Below are 13,512 nucleotides of genomic sequence, written 5' to 3'. Positions count from 1 at the left end.
CATCGAAAGTTCAGAGTCCTGGGAGAAAGATTTGATTGAATTAGACATTTGAATGAATTGGGAAATTGAAACTGGTAGAGTTGTCCTGAGTATGCCAGGCTGACCCTGTATTTAGGAAATGAGGTATTGGCTTATATAATTTCTTACCTGTTGTTCTAGTTTCTCACTTTCATGATTTTTTTCTTCTTCCTATATTCTTCCTCTCCTTCCACATCTTCCATCCTTCCTTCCACATGTTTCATCAGGAACATGGTTCATCATTTGAGAGCCCACAAGTCAGCATACACGTTCTGAGCATCTACTTTTCTGGTGCTCTATTCCAGAAGAGACACTGGTCCTTACCCCTAGTGAGTTTGAAGGGAGAGAGGGAGACAGAAAGGTAAAAAAATATTGAATTCTGAGTTCCATGATGGAAGGCTATCTGCTCTGTGGTTGATAGAGTGAAAGGAGGAGTGTGGGTCTCTCCCTGGGGGTGACTCAAGCTGGGCGAGAAAAAGAAGTGGTGGTTTTATTGGCTGGACGGGGATAGTAAGGGTATACAAAGCCCAGAACTGGGGGAGGGAAAGTAGTGGAGGTATGAAGTAACAAAGTCGCTAGAAGTGGCTTCTTTGGTAGAGCCAAAGAGCAGGATTTGATTGGGACATTGATCAGTAAATGCAGCTGAAGAGGTGTTAGGACTGCAGCAGGTCTGTGCGCCCTGCAAAAGGCTCAGCTTCTGTCCTTCTGGTAGGTCAGCCATGGAAGACCCAGGACTTTGTCATGGTCAGATCTGTAGTTTGCAGAGATGACTTGGGCACATCGTGGAGGGTAGGTTTGGAAGGGTACACCACAAAGTGAGGTTGCACCTGTAATGGTCAATTACGCCTTAGTGACCCAAGCTGCATTGAGGAGACACACTCAGTGTGTCTAATTTAAAGAATTTTTGATACATGTATAGTGTATGGCAAAAATCTTTCTGATGATTAACCTCCAGAGGATTTTTACTAGAACTCTTTATAGAGATGTGGTGACTATGTGTTGGTCATGTGATTTTTGTCAGAGTTGTGAGGACCAGTTGAAAGACTATGTCAAGGGTATTTTTTATCCTTATATTTATGCTTTTATATACATTTATATTTACTTAAATTTTCTGGGAGCAGATGGTTGAATTTCAGACTAACGAACTGTAACTTTGATATCATTTTTTTAGTAGAGTGAATCTGGATATGTAAATATAAATATCTCCATGTCCAACCCTTACATGAGTGCATGCCTATGTGTGTATACATGTGCATGTCTTAGCATGTATGTTATGCTTGTCTGTGATATGTGTGTGTGTGTGTCCCCTTCTCTGGGTATATTTGAGAGTGTAAACCAGGGATTAAACATTGTTAAGAAGTGACTACTATATAAATATGTTGAGTGATTATCATTTAGTTATGCTAAAATTTTTATCTTCCAATTCAGTTGGAATACTTTTGTTAAAAGTGCCTTAAGCAACAGGATATATGGTTGAATTTTCTTTTAGAAAATTGCCTAGTTACATCGGATCCAATTAAGTTTTGCATATGTTATCAGTGGCATTAAAGGCAACCAAGTGTGGTGTTAAGTAAAATGAGAAAAGTTATTTTAGTAAAAACCTAATTTGTACTTAATATATCTTGAGCTAGTAAACAGCAAATGTAGGTCTGAAGAATAACATATTTTTATTTAAAACATGAAATGATCATTTAACTTAAGATTATTAATTTAAAATTTGGTAGTAAGTTCACAGTAAACAAATTCAAGTATTTAACTTTTTAAAACACTTTAAAAAAGTACTAGAAATGAGTACTACTTGAAGAGTTTCTGTTCTCCAAGAATGTACAATTCCTTTTTTCAAACAGGGATCCTACTTGGACTCTGGCAGTGAGAACACCGAGTCCTAACCGCTGGACTGCCAGGGAATTCCCAACGATTCTTTTTCTATATATCAAGATTTTAATAGTCACATAATTGTGAAATAAATAAAAGCAACCTTTTTATGGCTGGTAAACTTTTATTTAAAAACTATTTGAAAAGTACAATATTCTTAGAAAGGTTTGGTGGAGATACAAACATTGCTGTAATAGTTTTATTTTCTATCCTGCTTGTCAGTAAATATTTAAGTTTTCTTTTTAAAAAATTTTTAAAAAAGGTTTTTAAAAAAGAACTCTGCTTAAAAACAAAGGCCCAACTAATCAACTTTGAAACAAAAAACATAAAACCCAAAATAGCCCTGGATTACTATGGTGTTGTGAGTGTTACAAGGGAGGTTCTAATCTCCATGTTGTGGCCAGGTGCCGCCTTGTCCAAGCAGCTTGCTGGCTTGGGGCCTTTGTTCCCTAATGTATAAAATGTGGTTGGAATGGTGATCTGGGGCATTGAAATAGATAATTTAAGTTTATTTTCCCTCTGATTAGTGTTCAAGAGTTACAACTCTATGTTTGATTCTCTAATATCTGCTTAGTTAATCTATGTGGAGTTTGGGGTTGACTTTTTTTTTGCATGATATTATTTAGAAATAGACAGCCTTTGGATACGAGCTGAACAATTACAAACCTAAAGTTGTTATTTGTGTTTAAAATTTTAGGTATGCAATACCCCCGGAACATGGAAAACGACTGGAAAGACTAGCTCAAGGTAAACTTGCTATTTGTTATCTAGATGACAGGTTCTTTGTTTCTGAGGTATTTTTACAGTGTAGAATGTCACTATGTTAATTTTCTTTTCAAGTTATTGGCTTCTAAGTATTTTTCTCATTGAGTAATTTTAATTTTTTTCACATTGTGTGCAGAATTTTTCCATATTGCATGATCATCATGATTATTTTAGTTTGCTGCTTTGCTTTTGTCAACTGATTGCACTTAACCTATTTTAGTTATTTCCAGTTTTTTTCTCCTTTATATAATGTACTTAACATCACTGTGTCAATAAAATTTTTATTTCCTTTAGTTGTACCATTGAGATAAATTCTGAGAAGTACTGATACTGGATCTTGGGCTCTAGGATGTTTTATGGGTACTTTTCATGTTGCCATATCATTTCACCAAATGTTTGTGTTAAATCCCCCTCCCCTGGGCCTGAGAGTGCTTGAAGGGTGAAGGTGAATGTTTCCAGGTGACTGGACAGGCATAATATTGTATGCATTCTTAGACTAGTAAAATTAAGCATACTTTACTGGAACTTGAAATTTGTTTTTTTTTTTTTTTAAGACTTTGTCCATTGTTGTTTTCGTTTGTTCTTCTAGTTTTATTGAGATGCACTTGACATACAACATGTTATAAGTTTAAGCTGTTCAGCATAATGATTTGACTTGCATTATGAAATGATTGTCACAGTAGGTTTTGTGAACATCCATTATCTCATACACATACAAAAATAAATAGAAAAACATCTCCCTTTATGATGAAAATTCTGCTTTCACATATAACACACAGCAGTGTTAATTATATTTATCATGTTATTTATCACATTTCTAGTACTTATCTTATAATTAGAAGTTTGTACCTTTTGACTACCCTCATCCAGTTGTGCCTCCCTTGACCTTGTCCATCTTCTTCTTCTCTCACTTTTTAAAACAGTTTTAGCTGCTGTTTAAATGAATTTTTAAAAATTAATTAAAATTAAAATTAATTTAATTTACTGGAATATAGTTGCTTTACAATTTGTGTTAGTTCCTGCTGTATTGCAAAGTGAATCAGCTATCGGTATATATATAGCCTCTCTCTTTTGGATTGCCTTCCCATTTAGGTCACCACAGAGATAGTAGAGTTCCCTGTGCTATATAGTAGGTTCTCATTACCTGTCCATCTACCATTATATCTACTACTGTGGGCAAGAATCCCTTAGAAGAAGTGGAGTGGCCATAATAGTCAACAAAAGACTCTGAAATGCAGTACTTGCATGCAATCTCAAAAACACAGAATGATCTGTGTTCATTTCCAAGGCAAACCATTTAATATCACAGTAATCCAAGTCTATGTCTGGACTAGTAATGCTGATGAAGCTGAAGTTAATCGGTTCTTTGAAGACCTATAAGACCTTCTAGAACTAACACCCCAAAAAGATGTCCTTTTCATTATAGGGGACTAGAATGCAAAAGTAGGAAATCAAGAGATACCTGGAGTAACAGGCAAATTTGGCCTTGGAGTACAAAACAAAGTGGGGCAAAGGCGAACAGATTTTGCCAAGAGAACACACTGGTCATAGCAAACACCTTCTTCTAACAACACAAGAGAAGACTCCACACATGGACATCACCAGATGGTCAATACCAGAATCAGATTGATTATATTTTTTGCAGCCAAAGATGGAGAAGCTCTATACAGTCAGCAAAAACAAGACTGGGAACTGACTGTGGCTTAGATCATGAACTCCTTATTGTCAAAATTGAAGAAAGTAGGGAAAACCACCAGACCATTCAGGTATAAACTAAATGAAATCCCTTATGATTATACAGTGGAAGTGAGAAATAGATTCAAGGGGTTAAATCTGATAGACAGAGTGCCTGAAGAACTACAGATGGAGTTTCATGACATTGTACAGGAGGCAGTGAGGAAGACCATCCCCAAGGAAAAGAAATGCAAAGAGGCAAAATGGTTGTCTGAGGAGACCTTTACAAATAGCTGAGAAAAGAAGAGAAGCGAAAAGCAAAGGAGAAAAGGAAAGATACACCCATTTGAATGCAGAATTCCAAAGAATAGCAAGGAGAGATAAGAAAGCCTTCCTTAGTGATCAGTGGAAAGAAACAGAGGAAAACAATAGAATGGGAAAGTCTAGAGATCTCTTCAAGAAAATTAGAGATACCAAGGGAACATTTCATGCAAAGATGGGCTCAATAAAGGACAGAAATGGTATGGACCTAACAGAAGCAGATGATATTAAGAAGAGGTGGCAAGAATACACAGAAAAACAATACAAGAAAGATCTTCATGACCCAGATCACCATGATGGTGTGATCACTCACCTAGAACCAGATATCCTGGAATGCGAAGTCATTTGTGCCTTAGGAAGCATCACTATGAACAAAGCTAGTGGAGGTGATGGAATTCCAGTTGAGCTATTTCAAATCCTAAAAGATGATGCTGTTAAAATGTTGCACTCAACATGCCAGGAAATTTTGAAAACTCAGCAGTGGCTACAGGACTGGAAAAGGTCACTTTTCATTCCAATCCCAAAGAAAGGCAATGCCAAAGAATGTTCAAACTACCACAGAATTGAATTCATCTCACACACTAGCAAAGTAATGCTCAAAATTCTCCAAACTAGGCTTCAATAGTACGTGAACCGTGAAGTTCCAGATGTTCAAACTGGATTTAGAAAAGGCAGAGAACCAGAGATCAAATTACCAATACCCACTGAATCATCGAAAAAGCAAGAGTTCCAGAAAAACATCTGCTTTATTGACTATACCAAAGCCCTTGACTGTGTGGATCACAATAAACTATGGAAAATTCTGAAAGGAATGGGAATACCAGACCACCTGACCTGCCTCCTGAGAAATCTGTATGCAGGTCAAGAAGCAACAGTTACATGGAACATGAAACATGTTGGACATGGAACAACAGACTGGTTCCAAATCGGGAAAGAGTACATCAAGGTTGTATATTGTCACCTTGCCTCTTTAACTTATATGCAGAGTATATCATGAGAAATGCTGGACTGGATGAAGCACAAGCTGGAATCAAGATTGCTGGGAGAATATCAATAACCTCAGACATGCAGATGAAACCACCCTTATGGCAGAAAGAGAAGGAGAACTACAGAGCCTCTAGATGAAAGTGAGAAAGGAGAGTGAAAAAGCTGGGCTTAAAACTCAGCATTCAAAAAACTAAAATCATGGCATCTGGTCCCCATCACTTCATGGCAGTAGATGGGGAAACAATGGAAACAGTGACAGACTTTATTTTTTTGGGCTCCAAAATCACTGCAGATGGTGACTTCAGCCATGAAATTAAAAGATGCTTGCTCCTTGGAAGCAAAGCTATGACCAACCTAGACAGCATATTAAAAAGCAGAGGGATTACTTTGCCAACAAAGGTCTGTCTAGTCAAAGGTATAGTTTTTCCAGTAGTCATGTATGGATGTGAGAGTTGGACTGTAAAGAAAGCTGAACGCAGAAGAATTGGTGCTTTTGAACTGTGGAGTTGGAGAAAACTCTTGAGTCCCTTGGACTGCAAAGAGATCTAACCATTCCACCCTAAAGGAAATCAGTCCTAAATATTCATTGGAAGGACTGATGTTGAAGCTGCAACTCCAATACTTTGTCCACATGATGTGAAGAGCTGATTCATTTGAAAAGACCTTGATGCTGGGAAAGATTGAAGGCAGGTAGGAGAAGGGAATGACAGAGGATGAGATGGTTGGATGGCATCACCAACTCGATGAACATGAGTTTAAATAAGGTGTTGGTGATGGACAGGGAAGCCTGGCATTCTACAGTCCATGGGATCGCAAAGAGTCAGAAATGATTGAGCGACTGAACTGAGCTTGTCCAGATTCTTAAGGGCCAGATTGAGCCAGTCTTTTGGAAATGCTATCAGTTACTTTCACTCTGTGCCCACTTGTATCTACTGAGAGTGCCGTTTACTTTTATTCCTTGCCTTAAAGATATGCCAGGCAACCTTGCTCTCGTTTCTCTCACAAGGGGGAGAATCATATTCACCCCCTGCTACCTCCTTCTTCTGTTTTACTAGCCACCCTAACTAAGGATGATGTAGACTACTAGTGACTTATCCAGAGGAAAGTGGAGTTCCGTTGAGTGACAACTGAAGATAAGACATTCTGCCTTTATTCTCAATTGAATCCTCAGGGAGCACTGTTCTTTCAATCAGGTGCCAATCTAAGATTCATTGGTATGTTAGGTTTGCTTTCTAGTAGAAAAAGAACTTTATCCCTGCATTATGTATGCTTTCATTTAATAATAAAATGGGGACACTGACTTGACAGCTCTGAACAGATATTGTTAATGACATCTAAAAGTTGCCTTCCTCCAAATTATGGAAGAGTATTAGAAAGAATAGTTAGGGTATCATGTTTGTTAAAAGCATTATTATAATTTTGGCAGGCTAATAACTATAAAGCCTTAGTGTTTTTATAATGTAATACATTACAGTAATAATAGCAATGTAATTGTAATCTTGAACTTCGTTAGGGACTATTTTCATGAATATTAAGTGGATGGATCCTGGTTCTGGATAATAGATTGTAGCACAGCTTAGAAAATGATTACCATAATCCTTAAATACACAGGCAATGAACTTTGTGCTAAATCTATATGCTGTGAACTCTTCTGTTCTCTGTGATAATTATTCTACCATTTTCTGTTCACCTCACTGCCCCAGAACTTTTAAAATGGAGCAATGTAAACTTTGCGGTATGGAATCACATGTTAAATTTTTGCTATAAACTGTCTGTATACACTTTGATATAAACTGCCTGAAAATGACATTCCAGAAATATGGATGCCATTAGCTTAATCAGTAAGAGATTAATAAACTTGAAGGTTGAAAAGGAACTTTAAACTCAATTGTGTGTTTATTGAAAATTTTTTGCAGCATTATTTTGAGAAATGATTCAGGGGAAAGACCCTATAAGACATGGAGGATTTCTATTTCCTGAGCAGATGCCAGCCAAATTAATTGAATTCTGCTAAATAATTAAAATGATAAAATAATGCAGTAAATGTGAGGGAGCCGTATAGGAAGGATGTCTAGGTCAAGGCAGCACTTGATACATAATATGAAAAGCAGCCTCGGATATTTTCCATTATCTTGTCTGCACATCATAATTATCACAGTTGCCTTTTATGCATGAATGCTTTTGTCTTTGGTTTCTATTGAAATCTTGATTGACGGTGGCACCTGCAAATATTTTATCTGAAAGACGTTAGGTCTGCATCTAATAAAGCCAGGAGTTTGATTTTGCCCTTCAGTTGCTTTCTCATTTGTACAGTTTTTTTGAATATCATGTAGATATAAATGTAATAAAAAATCTCGAGTGAATTGTTGCAATTTTTATACTTGTTTGCCTATAATGTCATTGCATTCTTTCCAATTTTTGACCCGATACAATTGAATGGGAAGTAAAAAGGAGACTAGAGATATACTCATATCATGAATGACAGTTTTGAAGATTTTCAGTTTTCAGAATGTCTAAATCTCATTTATTTTAGAAATAAGACAATATCTTAGTGGTTCTATAAAGTTAAGCAAAATATGGATTAAAGTAAATTGGGAGCAGCTGATTTGTGTGTGTGTGTGTGACTTTTTCATTGGTCTCTCATTGTGAATAAAGTGTTAATAGTTTTTAAAAAATTAAAGAGGACTCACTTCGGTCAAAATTTTGGTTACTGGAAAAAGAATATGTGAGTTAGGATTTTGTGCAGCAGATTTTGTAAGTGTGAATGATTAGCAGGAATTTTGTTTTAAGTGACAGTGTGGTAGAGTTCAGTATACTGGTTCTTTTGGAGTCTTATAGTTACTTGTAGCAAGTGTTTTTGTTTTTACCTGTTAAAGTGACACTCAATAAAAAGGAATGGATGAATCTTTGTTATGAGGGATTAATTTAGTTCAAGTTTCTTTAAGCAGTCAGTTTTGGTGTGTGTGCGTGTTTAAATGACTAGTCATCTTGAGTTTAAGCCTGTGAAACAGAGTCTTAGCCTGATTAGCAGGGATCCCTGTTCCAGCAGGAGGGCATGGCAACTCACTCCAGTATGCTTGCCTGAAGAATCTACATGGACAGGGAAGCCTGGCGAACTACTGTCCACGGGGTCGCAAAGAGCTGGACACGATTGAGCAACTGAGTACATTCTGTTCAAGGAGGTGGACAAAGGGTCTGTGGGTTGGATGCAGGCAGCTTGTGAACTCTCCGAAATTATATTCAAAATTGGGCATATATGTGGATTTCTGGGAAGTTAACCCACATCAGATCCATCAAGATGGTTTGGTCCAAAAGGGATTATGAACCACTGCTGTCTAAAGACTAGAAGAGTAGCAATAAATAACAAGTCATTTAAATTCTATAAATGTTCCAAATTGACCCTTTTTCATGCCTCTGACTTGAAATTAGGAAAATGAACTTTTATCAGCTCTCAAAATGATAAATACGCAATTCCCGTGAACATTTATTTACATGATGGCCTGAAAATATTACATTAAAATGCTTGGTTTTGAGAGGCTAATAAATTAAATACCCCTGATTGTGAACAATCAATTTTAAGTGACTCCATAAGACATAAACAATGAAGAAGTCCAGTGATATATCCTCTGCCTTCATTCCTAACTCATGCTTTAGGCATGGAGATCAATGTGTGATGTGTCATGGTATGTTTATTTTCATTGTACTATCACTTGTTATATTAGAAATGGTGAAGCAGTCCCTGAATTTAATTTCCTCATGTGTGTGTGTGTGTGTGTTAGTCACTCAGTCATGTCCGACCTCTTTGTAGTCCCATGGACCATAGCCGCCAGGCTCCTCTGTCAATGGGGATTCTCCAGTCAGGAATACTGGAATGGGTTGCCATGCTCTTCCCCCGAGGCCCTTTTTGATGTCAGATATCACAATTTGTTGGACATGAATTTGAGCAATCTCTGGGAGATAGTGGAGGACCGAGAGTCTGGCATGCTGTAGTCCGTGGATTGCAGAGTTGGATATGACTTAGTGACTGAATAACAATCACAGTCTGTGTTGAATTTTAAATACTGTATACCCAGCCATGTTCCTAGTGGGATTTTAAACACTGAACAATAATGCATAACATGCACATGCTAGAATAATTAGAATGTGGGGTGAAAGACAATTCTGTGAAATGACAGGTAGGGAATGGGAGGAAGAATTCAGGAAGGGAGTGCCAGCTAGCAGGGAAAAATTACTATGGAGGGGAATTAAGAATTCTTTGGTTCTGTGGGCTGGAAGTTGAGCCGGAAAGCCTGGTTAGCTTGACTGACCTACTTGTGCCAAAGTCCGTGGCCTGAGGAGTCCTGGCGACCTGTGCATGTGTGATCCGTGTGTCATGTCAAGGTGGGAAAACGCTGGAGCCGAAACAAACTGGTCCCAAGAATGCAGTAAAAAGCTATGTGTAATGGTCTATATACCTGTTAAATTAGGTGGGAGTTTTAACTCTAAGTGTTCTGCCAGCCAGTTTGAAATAGAAAAACTTTCCTGTTACTCGCTGCACTATGTTCAGGAGATAAAAATAAGGCAATTATTCAGGAGAACCACCATCCTTCTCTATACACAGTCAGTATGAATTTCTCCTGGCTCTCCTGGAGCTTTGTCTCCATGGGGCTTTGTCTCTACAGTAGAGATGTTGATGGATTTTTGGACATGTGGAGCAGAGTGAAACCTGCAATGTGATAACTTTCTACTCCATCATTAATTGCTCAAAAAGGGATAGGAAGAAGAGAAAGGTCAACTATAGCCTAAACCTCTAAAGTTGACCTCTTAACTAAGAATGTGGGTAAAAATGATCAGGTGTCACCCCACATAATATTCATTGCTTCATTGGTTCTTTTCACTAATAAGCATGTTAAGAAATTTCACATGTTAATAAAATTGCTGTTCATTGTTCATTCACTGTCATGTCAGACTCTTTGGAGCCCCATGAACTGTAGCACGCCAGGCTTCCCTGTCCTTCACCATCTCCCGAGTCTGCTCAAACTCATGTCTATTGAGTCAGTGATGCCATCCAACTACCTCATCCTCTGTTGTCCCCTTCTCCTCCTGCCTTCAATGTTTACCAGCATCAGGGTCTTTTCCGATGAGTTGGCTCTTCGCATCAGGTGGCCAATGTATTGGAGTTTCATCTTCAACATCAGTCCTTCCAATGAAAACCTAGGACTGATTTCCTTCAGGATGGACTGGTTGGATCTCCTTGCAGTCCAAGGGACTCTCAAGAGTCTTCTCCAACACCGTAGTTGAAAAGCATCAATTCTTCGTAGCTCAGCCTTTTTTATTGTCCAGCTGTCACATTCGTACATGACTATTGGAAAAATCATAGCTTTGACTAGATGGACCTTTGTAGGCAAAGTAATGTCTCTGCTTTTTAATATGCTGTCTAGGTTTCTCATTGCTTTTCTTCCAAGGAATCAAATACACCTATATAGAAGCATTTCCTACAGAAACATACTTACATATCCTTTTCCTTTGTCCTTTTCTTTACTATCCATTTATATGGCTACTGTACTTTTTTAAAGCATCATATCAGTCATATGAATATTGCAAAAGCCATTACAGGCCTGTTTAATTTTGTTGTGCTTCACTTTATTGTGAGTTGCAGAAAATACATTTTTCCTTTCTTGCAAATTGATTGTTTGTGGCAGCCCTGTGTTGAGCAAGTCTGTTGGTACCATTTTCCCAGTAGCATTTACTCACTTCTTATCTGTCACATTTTGGTAATTCTCACATCTCAAACTTTTTCACTATTATGTTTGTTTTATGATCTGTGAATTGCAAACAATTACAACTCATGGAATGGTTAGATGATGGTTACCATTTCTAGCAATAAAGTATTTTAAAATTAAGATATGTACTTTTTGGGGACATAATTCTATTGCACACTTAAGAGATTATAGTATAGTATAAACATAATTATATATGCACTAGGAAACCAAAAATTCTTGTGACTTTCTTTACCGTAATACTTGCTTTATTGCAGTCATCTAGAAGAGAGCCTGCAACATCTCTGAGGTATGTTTGTATAAAACTCTGTCAAAGCATACTTGGGTAAATTTCAATTAAGTTGTCTTAATCAAATCTATTGCCTGTGTGAACATACCCTCTATAGGTCTGGTTTCTCATCTTTCCTCTCTCCTTCCCTCTCTTATTCCTTTCTTTCCTAAGTGATTAATAACTAATGTCAATTTCTCCATACTAGTGTTTGTATATAGTAGGAAATTTGATTTTTTTAAGCTTTGATTTTTAAATTTTTACCATGGCTAAAACTTTGTTGATTTAATAGTAGCAGCATGTGTTTGTCATGTGAGATTGGGATTTAGAGTACATCTGCTCTATTTCTAAAACAATTTAAAAACATCTAATGATGTTTTAGGTCAGATAGAGGTAAAATGCACTTACAGTAAAAGCCACTTGTTAAAACATACAGTTTAGTGAGTTTTGACAAATATATACAGTGGTGTAATTACTATTACTCTCAAGATATAGAACATTTCCAGTAGGCCCCAGAAATTCTCTTGTGCCCTTTCATAATTAATTCTCCCTACCAGCAACCACTAACCAGATTTCTATCTCTAGAATGTTATTAACGTGGAATTGCGCAATGTGTAGACTTTTCTCTCTTATAATAGTGCTTCTCGCATCTGATCACTTTTATGTTGTATAGGACGTCCTTGGATGTGTATAGCACCTGGGAATTCCCATGGACCGAGGAGCCTGGCAGGTTACATTCCATTGGGTCACCAAGAGTCAGACACGACTTAGCGACTAAACAGCAGAAACAGTATTCACAAAACATAAAATAAACCATTGACCATTTTGAAGTGTACACTGCAGTTACATTTAATATATTTGTGTTATGTAACCATCACCTCTATCTAGTTCCAATAGATTTTCATCACCCTATAAGGAACCCTTATATTTTTTATTCAGTCATACTGTATTTCCCCTCACCCCTTCCTCGCCCCTAGAAATTAATAGTCTGCTTTCTGTCTAGGTATTTATATATTCTGAATGTCTCATATGCATGAAATCATTTAATATGTGACTTTTGTGCCTGACATCTTTTATGTAGCATGTTTTCTATGTTATATCTTATAGCAGTACCTCATTCTTTTTTATAGCTAAGTAATATTTCATTGTAAAGATATACTTACTACATTTTGCACTTCCATTTATCAGTTGATGGACATTGGGTTGTTTCCATTTTCTTATAATGGTTAAGATTTTTGTGCATTATATCACTGGCTTCCCATAAGGATCCACCCAGCTAGGATAGCCACTATGGAAAACAGTATGAATGTTCCTCAAAAAATTGAAAATAGAACTAACATATGATCCAGCAGTTCTACTTCTAGATATGTATTTGAGGGAAATGAAATCACTGTCTTAAAGATATATCTATTACCTCAAATGTTCATTGCAGCATTATTTACAGTAGCCAAGATATGGAAACCACCTTTGTCCATCGACAGGTGAATGAATAAAGCAAAATGTTATATGTATACAATAGACTATTATTCAGGCATAAGAAAGAAGGAAATCCTGTCATTTACTTCAACATGGAAGAATCTTGGGTCAATTATGCTAAGTTGAAAAAGTCAGAAACAAACAAATGCTGTATGATCTTATTTATATGTGAGAATTACAGAAACCAAACCTACAGGTAGAAACAACAGTTTGGTGATTGCCAGATGCAGGGGATGGTGGAAATGGGTGAAGATTGTCCCAAAGTATAGACTTAAGTTATGAGTAGGTTCTGGGGATGTACTGTATTGTATGGTAACTACAGTTAACAATATTGTATTGAAAGTTTCTAAGAGAGTAGATCTTAAAACT

General features: G+C 37.0%; 1 protein-coding gene across 5 annotated transcripts in view; it reads left to right on the top strand.

The window, feature by feature from the left end:
* KDM4C (lysine demethylase 4C) overlaps positions 1-13,512 on the top strand; it is a 397,429-nt gene that overhangs the window by 83,881 nt on the left and 300,036 nt on the right. For all 5 annotated transcript variants that reach the window (XM_065907905.1, XM_065907903.1, XM_065907906.1 and 2 more), the window contains one exon: positions 2,591-2,640. In XM_065907905.1, the coding sequence (XP_065763977.1) occupies positions 2,591-2,640 (50 nt within the window). The remainder of the gene's footprint in view (positions 1-2,590; positions 2,641-13,512) is intronic.

The sequence above is a fragment of the Muntiacus reevesi genome, chromosome 17 (assembly GCF_963930625.1).
Source record: "Muntiacus reevesi chromosome 17, mMunRee1.1, whole genome shotgun sequence".
In the NCBI taxonomy this organism is placed as follows: domain Eukaryota; kingdom Metazoa; phylum Chordata; class Mammalia; order Artiodactyla; family Cervidae; genus Muntiacus; species Muntiacus reevesi.
The sequence above is the reverse complement of the archived record's forward strand: the minus strand, read 5'-3'. Positions and strand labels throughout refer to the sequence as shown.